At 32.6% G+C, this 14,260-nt stretch overlaps 2 protein-coding genes across 2 annotated transcripts; both read left to right on the forward strand.

The window, feature by feature from the left end:
* Nucleotides 1–310: 310 nt before the first annotated feature.
* On the forward strand, nt 311–2,668 carry LOC116403201 (serine/threonine-protein phosphatase 7 long form homolog). The gene is made up of 4 exons (XM_031883780.1): nt 311–1,654; nt 1,731–1,818; nt 1,891–2,289; nt 2,366–2,668. The coding sequence occupies exons 2-4, from the start codon at nt 1,771–1,773 to the stop codon at nt 2,573–2,575; spliced, it is 657 nt and encodes a 218-aa protein (XP_031739640.1). The 5' UTR covers nt 311–1,654; nt 1,731–1,770; the 3' UTR covers nt 2,576–2,668.
* Nucleotides 2,669–5,492: 2,824 nt separating this feature from the next.
* On the forward strand, nt 5,493–6,964 carry LOC101214389. The gene is made up of 2 exons (XM_004139473.3): nt 5,493–6,043; nt 6,685–6,964. Exon 1 carries the CDS (start codon nt 5,550–5,552, stop codon nt 6,039–6,041), a length of 492 nt encoding a protein of 163 aa, XP_004139521.2. The 5' UTR covers nt 5,493–5,549; the 3' UTR covers nt 6,042–6,043; nt 6,685–6,964.
* Nucleotides 6,965–14,260: the final 7,296 nt, after the last annotated feature.

Below are 14,260 nucleotides of genomic sequence, written 5' to 3' on the forward strand. Positions count from 1 at the left end.
ATTTGGAGAAATCTAACAATTAAAACATCTAATTTTAAAAATTAAAATTTCAATTAATTACATAAAGGTAAAACGGTCAAATATTTACCGTATATAGAACAATTTAAGAAAAACTTTGTTTACTTTTTTAGAATTTTATATGTCTTTAGGATTTTTTATAAAAATAATGTGTTTTGTAAAAGTATTTAAAAAAATAGGGTAGTTGGGAAAGTATTTTAAAAAATAGGTGACTGAAGTCGTGTACCCCGTACACGACTTCAACAAATCGAATTGGTGTCGTGGACCGGGCTTACGATATTCGAGTGGAGTCGTGGACCCGACCCACGTTTTCTGACTGGAGTCGTGTACCGGGTATGGTGGAAGTCGTGTACGGGGTACACGACTTCCGTACAGTGAGTCAACAGTCCAGTCAACCATAGGGTTCACGGGTGGACGTAGGGTTCAGTGGGTGTGGACACGTGTTGCACATGCAGGAAGTCGTGTACCCCAGTCGTGTACGGGGTACACGACTTCGCCTATTTTAAAAACCCTAGAATCCCTTCATTATGCCTTCATTCGAAAACTTTTTTCCTTCCTCTCTTAATTTTTCCTCTTCCTCTTTTTCGTTCTTCCTTCGTCTTTCCTTTTCTCTTCCTTCATCTTTCCTTTCCTCTTCCTTCATATTTCCTCTCTTCACCTCATAATTGTTACTAGTTTTCTCTCTCTTCATCTTTCCTCTTTCTAACCCATTCTTCCTCCCAATTTCAAATTTCCTCTTCCTCTCTTCATCTTTCCTTTCTCCCTCTTCATCTTTTCTCTTCCTATTTCATTCTCCCTTCCAACTTCAAATTTTCTCTTCCCCTCTTCTCTTTTCCTCTTCTATTTTGTTCATCCATTTTTCCTTTCAAATTTTCTCTTCCTCTCTTCGTTCACAGTCTATATGGGAGGCCTCCTCCACAGTTGTTTTGAATTGTCGACGAAGAGAGGCAGCATCTCAGCGCACGATCCCATTTGATCAGCATATTGTACCATATTTAGAGGCTGCTGGATTTCTAGGGGCTTCCCAAATAGGATTTATGCCGTTGGACTGACATTTGATTACTGCTCTGGTCGAGCGTTGGAGACCAGAGACCCACACATTTCATATGCCTTGTGGGGAATGCACGATCACCCTACAGGATGTTGCAGTTCAGTTAGGGTTACCTGTGGATGGTGAGCCTGTGGTAGAGTCGTTATTATATGACTGGAATGTACTCTATGAGGATTACTTGGGAGTTCGTCCACCTGAAATGAAAGGTCAACGATTGAGCCTTCCTTGGTTGCCAGAACAGTTCACAGAATTGCCACCGGATGCTGATGTAGTGAGCGTTCAAAGATACGCTCGTGCATACATTATGCAGTTAATTGGAGGCTTTCTATTTGCAGACAAATCAAACACCCTGGTCCACTGTATGTTCCTCCCGCTTTTAATTAATTTTGACTAGGCTGGTACGTATGCTTGGGGCGCTGCATGCCTCGCATGGTTGTATAGGGAATTGTGTCGAGCGAGTAATGCACGATCTTTAGAGATTGCTGGCCCATTAATATTGTTGCAAGTATGGGCGTATGACAAATTTCCTATTCTGGCACCACAAGTACCAGTTGAGGTGTCAGTTGGTCGACCTTTGAGTTTCAGGTATTTTATATATATATATAATTTTTTAAAATTTGCAGGGTTTATAACTTATTAATGATTTCATTTCTCACATTAGATGGAGCGGCGTTATACCATTGTCAGAACTGTCCGCAAATATGTTGATCACCTACCGAATGTTTTTTGATCGGCTGATCAACTCTCAGGTAGTAAAATATTATACCAATATTGCGTAGGCATGTTTTTTGTTGTTTCCTTATGTTCGTTTTTTTTAACAGATTAATTGGACACCATACACGTCCCACATTATGACATTGCTTCCACATCAATGTCATAGCGGTCAAGCGATGTGGACATATGTGGGTCCTATGATTTGCTTTCATCTCGTTGAGAAGCATCAAGCAGATCGTGTATTGCGACAGTTCCATATGCTACAAATGCCACCAGAGTTTTGCTCCACAGATCAGGGCCTACACCAAATTGATTTAAGAGGCAAGCACGATCAAGATTGGAGTAGGATTCATGCAGAGCATATAGCAATGTGCCATTCACGAAATAATTTTTGTGTCGAAGTAGAAGCAACACAGAAGCCGACAGTATCAGATAACTACTTTTCCTGGTACACGTCGATTACCCGACACTTCATGACACCTGATGGCGCTTACTATTATCGCATGGTAATAGTTTTAATATGATTTATAAATTTAATACAAGCATGAACATTTTTTAATTATATTATTTACAATCGTTCAGAATAATTTTGTTGAAGACGTACATCGAGTCTCCATGGAAAACAATTTTGAAATTTTTAGACCAATGTGTGACGAAGTCATGGGAGATATAGACCGTCTTGGTCAGCGGATTCGACGTTTAAATGTTGTCGACACAGATCGTAGACGCATTCGACGACGACGACGACGACAAGGCGATGATGTCGTAGAGGGAGATGGGGAAGATTCTTAAGTTGTATAATTTAAGTGTTTTTAAATTTTGCTAGAACTTATTCAAGTTGTATAAATAAAAAATTGAACTTTTTAAAATTAATTATAAATTAGAAGTTGCTAATACGTGATTTAGATATAGGAGTATTCTTAATGATATCAATATATAATATATATTTTTTAAAAGTAGAGAACCAAATATTAAAAAAACGTTCAAAATATTTTTTTCTCAATCTATCTTAAGCCACAAGATTTCTTTAATAAATCAACAAAAAATTCTTATAAGATATCACATCATTGTTGAGAAGTGGTCAAATGTGCTGACATGTACATTTAGGAAGTCGTGTACCCCGTACACGACTTCGTTCAATTTCATTTAGAAGTCGTGTACCCCGTACACGGCTTCCTCCAATTTCAAAAAAACACATATTTTTTAAAATAGTTTTGGAAACAGCCTTATTCTTATAATTTCTTTCCCAACAACCCTATTTTTCAAAATATTTTTACAAAACACATTATTTTTTAAAAAAAATCCTTGTCTTTATTGGTTTATAACGATTTTTAATTCTGATTCCCAACAATCCTTGTCTTTATTGGTTTATAATTTCTTTCCCAACAACCCTATTTTTCAAAATATTTTTACAAAACACATTATTTTTTAAAAAAATCCTTGTCTTTATTGGTTTATAACGATTTTTAATTCTGATTCTTCCTCTTCTCGAGTTTTTGTGTCTCATTCCATATTCTCTTTCTTTATGATTTTCGATAGTATTCTTTCTTTTTATCATCTTATATTGAGTTTCTCAACTTTTTTATGAATATGGTATTAATAGTTTTGCACAACAAATAAATAGTTAGTGCCTTAAAATGATCACTATCCCGATGGATTTTGCAATATTTTAAGTCTCTCATCAAGATGATAGTTTAGAGATTGTCTCTCGCTATAAAATATATTATATTTTATGAGTACTTATCAAGATCACAATGAATACCTACATAGGTATACTTTTATACATTTATTTATTTTCATTTGATGAAAAATATAAAGTTATTTGTACTGAACATATCTATTATCTTGAATAGGGAAAATGTTTATTAATGATTTATGGTTGTTATATTATTTGTTTATCTAGCAACTTAAGAAGAAATCTAGAAGTTTTTTATTACTGTAAACTTAAACTTAAGTGTCCGAATGATAAATCACTTTTAGTGTTTGATCCAAAAAAAAAGTTAAAAAGTTATAAACTCTACTCCTTGTTTGACCAAGGAGTTTGCGAATCCTACCACTAAAAACATCAATTTTATATGTTATCAACTTCTTACATCGTGGGTATGAACTCTCTAGTCCTTACTGTTTAACTTGTTATCCGATGCTGAATTTTTTATCATATATTTTTCACCATGACCATAACCATTTTATTTTCTTCATTTTTCTTATAATATATCGTAATAGGACGTGAAAATGTAATACATAAATAATGAATAAGTACAAAAACTAGTTGGGTAGGCAGTTTTTAGGTTGGAGTAAAGCAGGTATTTCCTTTTTCTTTTATGGAAAGGAGGTAAGTAGAGTGTGGCATTAATTAAAATTGATCAACACATAATGTGCACCGACTTTGTTTCTTCATTGTCCAAATAAATACCTTACCCCTCCTACCTATATTTGATGTTGACGTGTTCATATTCCATTGGCTATCATTCTCCAACCTCTTTTAATTTTTGCATTAAATCCTCTCACCCACTTCTTAAAACCTCATTACCTCTTCTCTTCCTCCCATCCTTTTTCCCTACTAAATTACTATTTTATCCTTCTCCCACATTACCCCCTAGTTTCCATTTTAAATCCCTATCGATTTTGTTGCCGACAAATGTTTTTCTTTGTATTAAACTCTAACCGAGTCTTTCGTTTCAATATCTTCATCTTACTCTACTAACAATTAGATTTAAAATAATTAAGAATATAACAATATTTTAAAAAGTTTACAAATATAACAAACTTTGTCAAATTCTATCGGTGATAGAAGTCTATCATCATGTTGTAAATATTGGTCTATCAGTGATAGAACATGCGAGTCTATTAACGATACTTTTGTTATAGTTGTAATTTTTTAGAAATGTTGCTATATCTTTAATTATTATTTCTTAAATGGTCATTTATTACAATTACACTTTATGATGTTCGTTTGTTTAAGTATGCAAATTTTGTAATTGTTCCTGTGGTTTTCTCATTCAATATATGACATATTATTAAATAACGTGTCATTTTCATTTATGCACCATTTGTGAACATTTCTTTTTTACTTTTTATTTTTATGATTAATCGATAAAGTGGAACTAAATTTCCCCCCAAACTTTTAGGCAGTGGGCATATGGATGGTTACCTAACATCTTTTTTTCCCTTTTAGTGAAGAGTTAATGAAGAGTTAGTACTTAATAGTAGGTTTATGTGAAAACTAAATTAGTTTATCGTAATGGGAATGAATGCATTAACCTAATCAAATTCGCTTGGTAGTTTGTAACGGAAAGAGATTGTAATGTAATTCAAAACTCATTTTTGAATTGAGTGTTTTGGGGTTCATTTGTAACCTAAAGCTCATTTTGCTTAAAAGATTTTCAATCCAACCATTCTTTTACTATTTTCACGTTTTATGATCTCACTTTCGTTCTATCTTCCATCATTTAGGTTTTGTAACGTTATTTTAATTTTTAGTAATTTCGGTTACATTCGATACGTTAATATTTGTTGTTGTTATGGGGAGGAGTGAAAAGGTGCTTTGTGAGACGAACTAACTGTGCCTGCATGTGGGCCCCATACCATACATTACTTGTGAAGTCTGAAGCCTTTGTTGGTTCATGTCATTGACTTTGGCAATGTCATTTTAGTGAATTTAGTAACAATGAATGGCAAACTAGAAAGGGAAGGACTATATGAATCCCACTTTCACATTATCCTTGGGTATACACACCATATACTCAGATCAAAGAAACAAGAAAAGATGTCTGTTGTGACAGAGGAAATCAAAGGCAAAACAGAAGAAGTGTACCATGGAGATGAGATATGCCAAGAGAAATCAAAAGAATTACTCAAAGAAATAGGGCTTCCAAATGGGCTTTTGCCATTGAAAGACATTGAAGAATGCGGGATTATAAGAGAAACAGGTTTTGTTTGGTTGAAGCAGAAAAAAAGCACAACCCACAAGTTTGAGAAGATTGGGAAGCTTGTTTCTTATGCTACTGAAGTCACAGCCACTGTAGAGAAGAACAAAATCAAGAAACTCACTGGAGTTAAGACCAAAGAGCTTTTGATTTGGGTTTCACTGAGTGATATCTATGTTGATGATCCACCCACTGGAAAAATCACCTTTCAAACACCAGCAGGGCTATACAGGACTTTTCCAGTTTCAGCTTTTCAGGTTGAAGAGCCAGTAAAGGCAGTGAGTGAGAAGAAAGAACAAGTGGTGGAAACTGTTGAAGTCAAGGAGATCTAGAAGTAAATCTATTTTCGCTATGCAGTTCTTCTGATTTTAAGTTCTAAAACCCTTTGTTTTGTGGTTTCTCTGTCTTTTACTTTTTACATAATGGTACCAAGATGAAATGAAAAATTTAATTGTTATCTTTGGTTTTTTTCATTTGACTACTAAGCCTAAACTCAAAGCATATGCATATTATATTGAATAAGCTCATTTATTTCAAAGTAGAGAATAATGAATGATATGATGATCACAACCTCAGATAATTAATAAATAAGGTAGACTTTTTTCTATGGAATTTTGATTTTGGTTTTAATATTGTTATTTCCTTCATTTTGGGCTCTTCTGAAAAGTGTTATTCAATGGAAATATGTCATATAATAAAGGACATTTAATTTGTAGCTTAGACTAGGGCATTTCTCTATACATCTTCTATAAGGGGGAGTTATCTCATCCTTACCTTGTTTGGTAATATCATTTTCATCCTCTTATTTTTGGAAAAGGAAGCATATACGGTGGTATTCCAAAATCCAAACTTCATATTGTTTCAAGTGTTTGGATTAAGTCCCTTTTAGATATTCATGTATGTAATCCAAATGTGTCACATCCCCAACATCTTTCATTTGCCAAATAAGTAATTGGAGAACTTTAATTTGTGCAGGCACTCCATCTCCATGTGAGGGCATTGTCTTATCTCCAACCACAAAATAACAAACTTCATTTCTAGTTTCAATCCAACTCTTACCCCCACTTCTCACTTAATCGTTGTTCATCCTTTTCTCCTGGATTGGAAAATCCATAAGCTTTATAAGCTCCTAGCGAAAATGACAACTCTCCAAAAGTATATCTTCACAAGGCTATAATACTGTGTACTTTGGGGATAAACCCTCAGTTGGCAAAATCTTCATATCCTATACTTCAAATTTCTAATAATTTTTTAAGCTTTTGTGTTTGACAAGTTCCTATCACTAAATTAGTTGTGGTGATTGTATTATTAGGAGTATTTTTAAATTGGCCCACCTACGATTCTTAACTAATACACAGTTGGAAAGTCATGAATGTTGTTACGAAACTATTAGAAACTTTTTAGAGTGCATGGGTTAAATAGACACATAAAAGATTAAGAGCTTTGAAAGTTTTAAAAATAAATAGACAAAATAAAAACAACAATAAGAGTTTCGAAACCTATTGGTCCAACGTTTCAAACGTTTCAAAAATACAAGGTCGAAATAGGTGTGACTTCAAAGCTCCCCATACAAGGCCTAAATCATCACACTCAAAGATCAAACTTGTAATATAAGCTAATATTAATAACACAAGTAACAGATGTATGATCTCCCTAAATGTAAAGTACATTGCTGGAGCAATAATAAGATGGGTATAGTTACCAGTAACATTTGCCTGAAAGCTTGAAGCCCGTTGTAACCATCACCTCTGAGAGTCAACCCTGCAATCAAAAGTAGTCGATGGCACACAACATTCTTCAAAAGGTCTATCAATTAACAGAGCCAATGCATGATCCATGGTACAGCAAGTAGCATACATGTGCACGTGTGCTTTGTGGCCAAACTATGAGCCAAAATCCCATAAGAAAGAGCCTTGATGCCTTTGCAAGCCTTGAGAACACTAGACATTGTGCAAGCATTTGGGTGAATTTGAACTCCTTAACATCTCACAGAACACCCTCACTTGAGAGAGGTGATTGGAAGAAGAAAAGCCAACAAGCATAGCAGTCCAGGCGACCGCATCTTTTCAGGCATTTCCTCAAATAGGTTACGAGCTTCTTTGGTTAGGCTTTTGTTGTCTGTCAAGGTATGATTTGATTAGATTTGTGGCCCAAATGGTTGGTCATTTTGGCTTGAAAGATGGGTTTGATTGTAAAGTGGGGTTGCTTATTCATTAAAGAGAGTTTTTCAGTATCATTAGAGTGGGAGATGCCAGTTTGTTAGCACTCATCGCTTTAATTTTGTTCTCTTTTCTCTAAGAATATGTGTTGAAACCAACAACTCGGACTACCCAACTCATATTATATAGGTTGGGTTGGGTTGGATTAGAATTAAAATATGGGTTGAGTTGGGTTAAAAAAACTAGATTTTTTCGGGTTGGGTTGAGTCTCGAGTTGGGGTTGAAAATAGATTATTGTAATTGATGGTCATTTAGGAATAATAATTAAGGATATAGCAACATTTTTAAAAAACGTCAAATAATGTGTTCTGTAGCCTTCTGGGAATGCACTTCATTCATATTCACTTGTGAACTGACCTTCTTGTCTTCTCTTATCTAAAACGTCAATCTTCTCATATCCAAAACTCCCATAAGCCTTCCTAAATAAACTAGACTCAATTTTTTAGCTTTCAAGACTAATTTGAGTGAAAATGCCCCCAAGTGAGTTGTGAGAAACTGCTTTATGAAGTTAGCTAAAACGCCTAAAACCCTCTCTAACCTATATAGATATTTCGCCAAGCCAACCCAAAACGTCTGGACACTTCTTTAAACGCCTAAAGAGGTTCTCCATCTTCTTCTTTCTGCCCATGACACTCATTTAGAGGTTATGCGGCCTTCATTGTCATCCATCCTAACCTCTAAATGTCCAAAACCATACATTTTGACACTTAGCCAAAATGTCTCAAATTTTCTCTTCTCTTAAACCTAAACTTTCATCTTTCCAAATATTTTTACTTCATTTTCCCCATAAATTTTATTTCTCTTGTCTTTGACTAAACTTAATAAATTCCAAAGGGTTCAAGAAATTTTTGGTCTCACAATTCGCATTGAGGCAAAGGCTCAGATTGCAAAAAATTGTTTTCTTATGCTTACTTATATAACTCCCTCATATTTAGGAAATTGGAGAATCATGAGATTAATATAATTATGTAAATATCCATAACCTACAATAGGTTACCAATCTTCTATAACTCTCCCTCAATTCTATGTTATAACATTCATCTCACTGTGAATTCTATAGTGTAATCTACACCATCACATGTCCTATAAATAGAGGTATGTGGTGCATTTGTAAGACACACCACAATTGAATTCAATTGTTCTTTACTTCTTCTCTTCTCCATTCTCTTATTTTGTGTAGTTTCATTGTTCTTATTTAGCTTCTTTATTCTTTATTTCATAACATGTTATCAGCACGAGTCTCTACAATAACACTATAAAGTATTAGTTTGTTTTCTTGTTTTGTATTTGTGAACGTTGCATGAACTATTCCATGTATACATTATGCATAGTTTAAATGTTTGAGAATGTAATCTTTTATACCTATTGCATGTTGTAATTTTGCATATTATGTTTACAAAATTATTGTTTGTTAAAAATATTGTTAATTAGTTCACAATAAGATTGTGGTTTGGTTCATCTTAATTTATTTATGATTTATGTGATTATTTATGCTTGGTTCTTATTTCAATTATTTTAAGAGCTATGTATAATTTATGGGTTCTTAATTGTCTACTTTCTATAAACATAAGTTTTGTAATTGTTTTTATGATGTTTATATCAATTTACCTAAGCATGTTATTTTAACATTTTATGTATAAGTATGTTGAAAAATTAACATTTTTGGTGCGTGTATTGTTGTCACAATTTTTCATAATATGATATTTATCTAAGTTGTTTTATAAGGCATGTTTAACACGTTTATTAAATTTTTAATATAAGTAAATTTCTTTGTTATAGTTCTATCATGTCAAGTCTTACCAAATTAGAATTTCTAGCTCTCGGATATCAATGGTGATAATTATTTATCATGGGTGCTTGATGATGAAATTCATTTGGATGCCATAAATCTTAGAGAAATGATTAAAGAAGGAAACATGACTTCAAGTCAAGAAAAGGCAAAAGCCATTATTTTCCTTTGACCTCATCTTCATGGATTAAAGATTGAAAATCTTACGGTAAAAGATCCCTATAAACTATGGCAAAGTTTAAAAGAAATATATGATTATAAAAAAAGTGTGATTCTTCCTAAAGCTCAATATGATTGGATGCACTTAAGGTTGCAAGATTTTAAATCAGTAAGTGATTGTAATACTATATTATTTAAAATTTGTTCAAAATTATTATTATGCAGAGAAAAAATTATTGATGAAGATATGTTAGAGAAAACTTTTTTCACATTACATGTCTCGAATATGCTCCCGCAACAGCAATATCAAGAAAGATGGTTTAAAAACTATTATGAACTCAAATCATGTCTTCTTATGGCTGAACAAAATAACGAGTTATTAATGAAAAACCATGACTCTCGACCAACTGAAGCAATACCGTTCCCTGAAGCGAATGTTGTTTGTTTCAAACAATAATGGTCGAGATTGAGGTCGTGGTTGTGGTCATGGCTGAGGTCGTGGTCGTGGTAAAGGAAGAAGTAATTATACTTTTTGTGGTAATAATCATTCAGATTTCGAGAAAATCACAAATGATGATCATAAAGGAAAAACTCCACAAAATAAGAAATTAAAAAATGGTGAAAATCAATGCCTTCGTTGTGGTATGAATGGTCATTGGACTTGTAATTGTCATACATCCAAGTACTTAGCTGACCTTTATCAAGCCTCATTGAAGGAAAAAGGGAAGAATGTGGAAGTAAACTTTGCCTATCAAGATGATGTTTGTGACCCTTCCAATAGGACACATTTGGATGTTATTGACTTCTTTTAGTCTCTTGAAGAAAAAATTGATGTTAATGAAGGAGTAGCAAATACTTCTTTTAATTATGATAATGTCCAAAACTAACATTTACATTATGTTTTGGTGTTTTCTCTATTCAACATTTCCCAGTTTATTTAAATTGTTTATATTTCAAGGTTAGTTTTTTTTCGTAAGACTTATTGTAATCATTTTTTTATGAAGAGTTATGAATATTTCTTATATTTTGATTGACTCAAATATGAATAATGAAGATTTATATTTGGCAGATAGTGTAACTACGCACACAATACTTAAAAGTAAAAAATATTTTTCTACATTGACAATGCTTGAAGCAAATGTCAATACAATATGAAGTTCGATTGAAGTTTTTGGAAAAACAAACCTTATTTTGCCTAAAGAAACAAAATTCACAATGAATAATGATTTGTACTCTAGTAAGTCCAAAAGAAACATATTGAGTTTCAAAGATATACGTCGAAATGGTTATTATGTTGAAACTAACAATAAAAATAATATAGAATATCTTTATATTACATTTATTGTTTCACATGAAAAGCGTATATTAGATACATTGTTTGCCTTTTCTTATAAGTTATATTATAATCATATACGAGTAATTAAAACATATGCAACCATGAACCCGAAGTTCATAAACTTAAAAATGTCTACTGTTTGGCATGATCGATTGGGTCATTTGGGGTCAATAATGTTGAGAAGAATTATTGAAAATTCTCATGAACATCCGCTAAAGAACTAGAAGATTTTTTAATCTAATGAATTATCATGTGTTGTTTACTCTCAAGGAAAATTAATTATTAGGCCATCACCTACCAAAGTGGGAGTTCGGTCACCTACATTTTTAGAACGAATTCATGGTGACATATGTGGACTCATTACTCCACCAAGTAGACCATTTAAACACTTCATGGTTTTAATTGACGCATCAAATAGATGGTCACATGTATATGTTTATTATCAAGTCGAAATCTTGCATTTGCAAGATTACTTGCTCAAATAATCAAATTAAAAGCACAGTTTCCTGATTATACCATAAAAAAACATTCGACTTGATAATGTTGATGAGTTTATATCCTAAGCATTTAATAATTATTGCATGTCAATTGGGATAAATATTGAACATCCTGTAGCTCATGTTCATACACAAAATGGTTTGGCACAATCATTTATTAAACGCTTACAATTGATTGCGACCATTACTTATGAGTGCAAAACTTCCATTATTTGTATGGGGCCATGCTATTTTGCATGCAAAGTCACTTATACACATAAGATCGACATCTTATCATAAGTACTCCTTGGTAAAATTAGCTTATGATTAGCAGCCAAATATTTTTCATTTGCGAATTTTTGGTTTTGTGCAGTATATGTTTCAATTTTTCCACCACAACGTACTAAAATGGGACCTCAAGGAAGGTTAGGAATATATGTTGGATTTGAATCCCCATTAATTATTTGATATCTTGAACCTTTGACGAGTGATATATTTACTACACGATTTTTTTATTGTCATTTTAATGAGACAACTTTTCCAACATTAGGGAGATAAATTAAGAAGTTTGAAAATGAAATTAGCTGAAATGTATCGTTATTGTCTCATTTAGATCCTCGTACAAAGCATGATGAACTAAAAGTTCAAAAGATAATTCATTTACAAAGTGTAGCAAACCAAATGTCAGATGCATTTACAGATACTAAGAAAGTGATCAAGTCATATATTCTAACTGCAAATGCTCCATCTAAAATTGAAATCCCAATTCAGCAAATTGCTACAATTAATGAATCTGTGTTGCGGCAAAAGCGTAGATCAATAGGTTCAAAGGATAAAAATCATCGAAAAAAAAAATGATCAATAGTCGAAATGACTTAATTGATAATATGAATATTTAAGAAGAAATCCTGGACATAACTAATGATAAAAATGTTGAAGAGACTCAAGTAGATAAAAATAAGATCTTGATAAACTATATCATGACAGAAAAAAGATGAAATAGAACTAATGTAATTGTGGACAACATTTTTGCTTATAATGTTGCATAATATCATTCATGAAAATGAGGATTTTGAACCTAAATCTATTGGCGTATGTTGTAATAGAAAAGATTGGCATAGATGGAAAGAAGTCATCCAAGCAGAATTGAACTCACTTTCGAAACGTAAAGTTTTTGGGCTTATAGTTCATACACCTAAAGGTGTAAAACCTGTGGGATTTAAATGGATATTTGTGCGTAAAAGAAATGAAAATAATGAGGTCACTATATATAAAACACGACTTATTCCACAAGGATTTTCTCAAAGATCGAACATTGATTATGAGAAAACATATTCTCCTGTAGTGGATGCTATTGTATTAAGATATTTAATTAGTCTGACGGTATCGAAAAGCTTGATATGCATCTTATAGATGTAGTTACAACATATCTGTATAGATACTTGAAAAATGAAATCTATATGAAAATCTTGAAGGATTTAAGATACTCGAATCGTATAATTCAAAATCTAGAGAACTATATTCAATCAAATTACAAAGATTATTATATGGATTGAAATAATCAGGACAAATGTGGTACAATCGTTTAAGTGAATATTTATTGAAAAAAGGTTATAAAAATAATCCAATTTGTCCATGTGTTTTTATTAAGAAATCACAATAAGGATTTGTTATTATAGTTGTACATGTTGATGATTTACATATAATTGGAACACCAGAAGAGCTTTCAAAGTTAGAATATCTCAAAAAGGAATTTGAGATGAAAAATCTTGGTAAAACAAAAAAATTTCTTGGCTTGCAAATCAAGCATTTATCCGATGTAATTTTTATTCATCAATCAACATATACATAAAAGATTTTAAAAAGTTTCTACATGGACAAATCAAACTCATTGAACATTTTAATGGTGGTTCAATCACTAGATGTGAAAAAGGATATCTTTCGACCTTGAGAAGATAATGAAGAATTACTTGGTCCTGAAGTACCATACCTTAGTGCAATAAGTGCACTAATGTATCTGGCTAATAACACGAGACCAGATGTAGCATTTTCAGTAAATTTATTAGCAAGATATAGTTCTTCTCCAATAAAAAGACATTTGAATGGAGTTAAGCAAGTACTTCGTTATCTTCGAGAGACGATTGGTATGGGTTCGTTTTATTCAAACAAATCAAACTTTGATCTAGTTGGTTATTCAAATGTTGGATATTTATCTGACCCACACAAAGCAAGGTCTCAAACAGGTTATTTGTTTACATGTAGAGGAACTGGTATATCTTGGCGATCTGTAAAGCAAACCATTACGGCAACTTCATTGAATCATGTAGAAATTCTTGCAATTCATGAAACTAGTAGAGAATATGTGTATGGTTGAAGTCAATTACTCATCATATTCAAGAAACATGTGGTTTATCTTTCAGTAAAAATCTACCAACAATATTATTTGAGGACAATAGTGCATGTATATCATAAATTAGAGGAGGGTATATAAAAGGAGATAGAACAAAACATATCTTACTAAAATTCTTTTATACACATGACCTTGAAGAAAATGGTGACATCAGTGTTCAAC

The sequence above is a fragment of the Cucumis sativus genome, chromosome 1 (genome assembly GCF_000004075.3).
Source record: "Cucumis sativus cultivar 9930 chromosome 1, Cucumber_9930_V3, whole genome shotgun sequence".
Classification (NCBI taxonomy): Eukaryota; Viridiplantae; Streptophyta; class Magnoliopsida; order Cucurbitales; family Cucurbitaceae; genus Cucumis; species Cucumis sativus.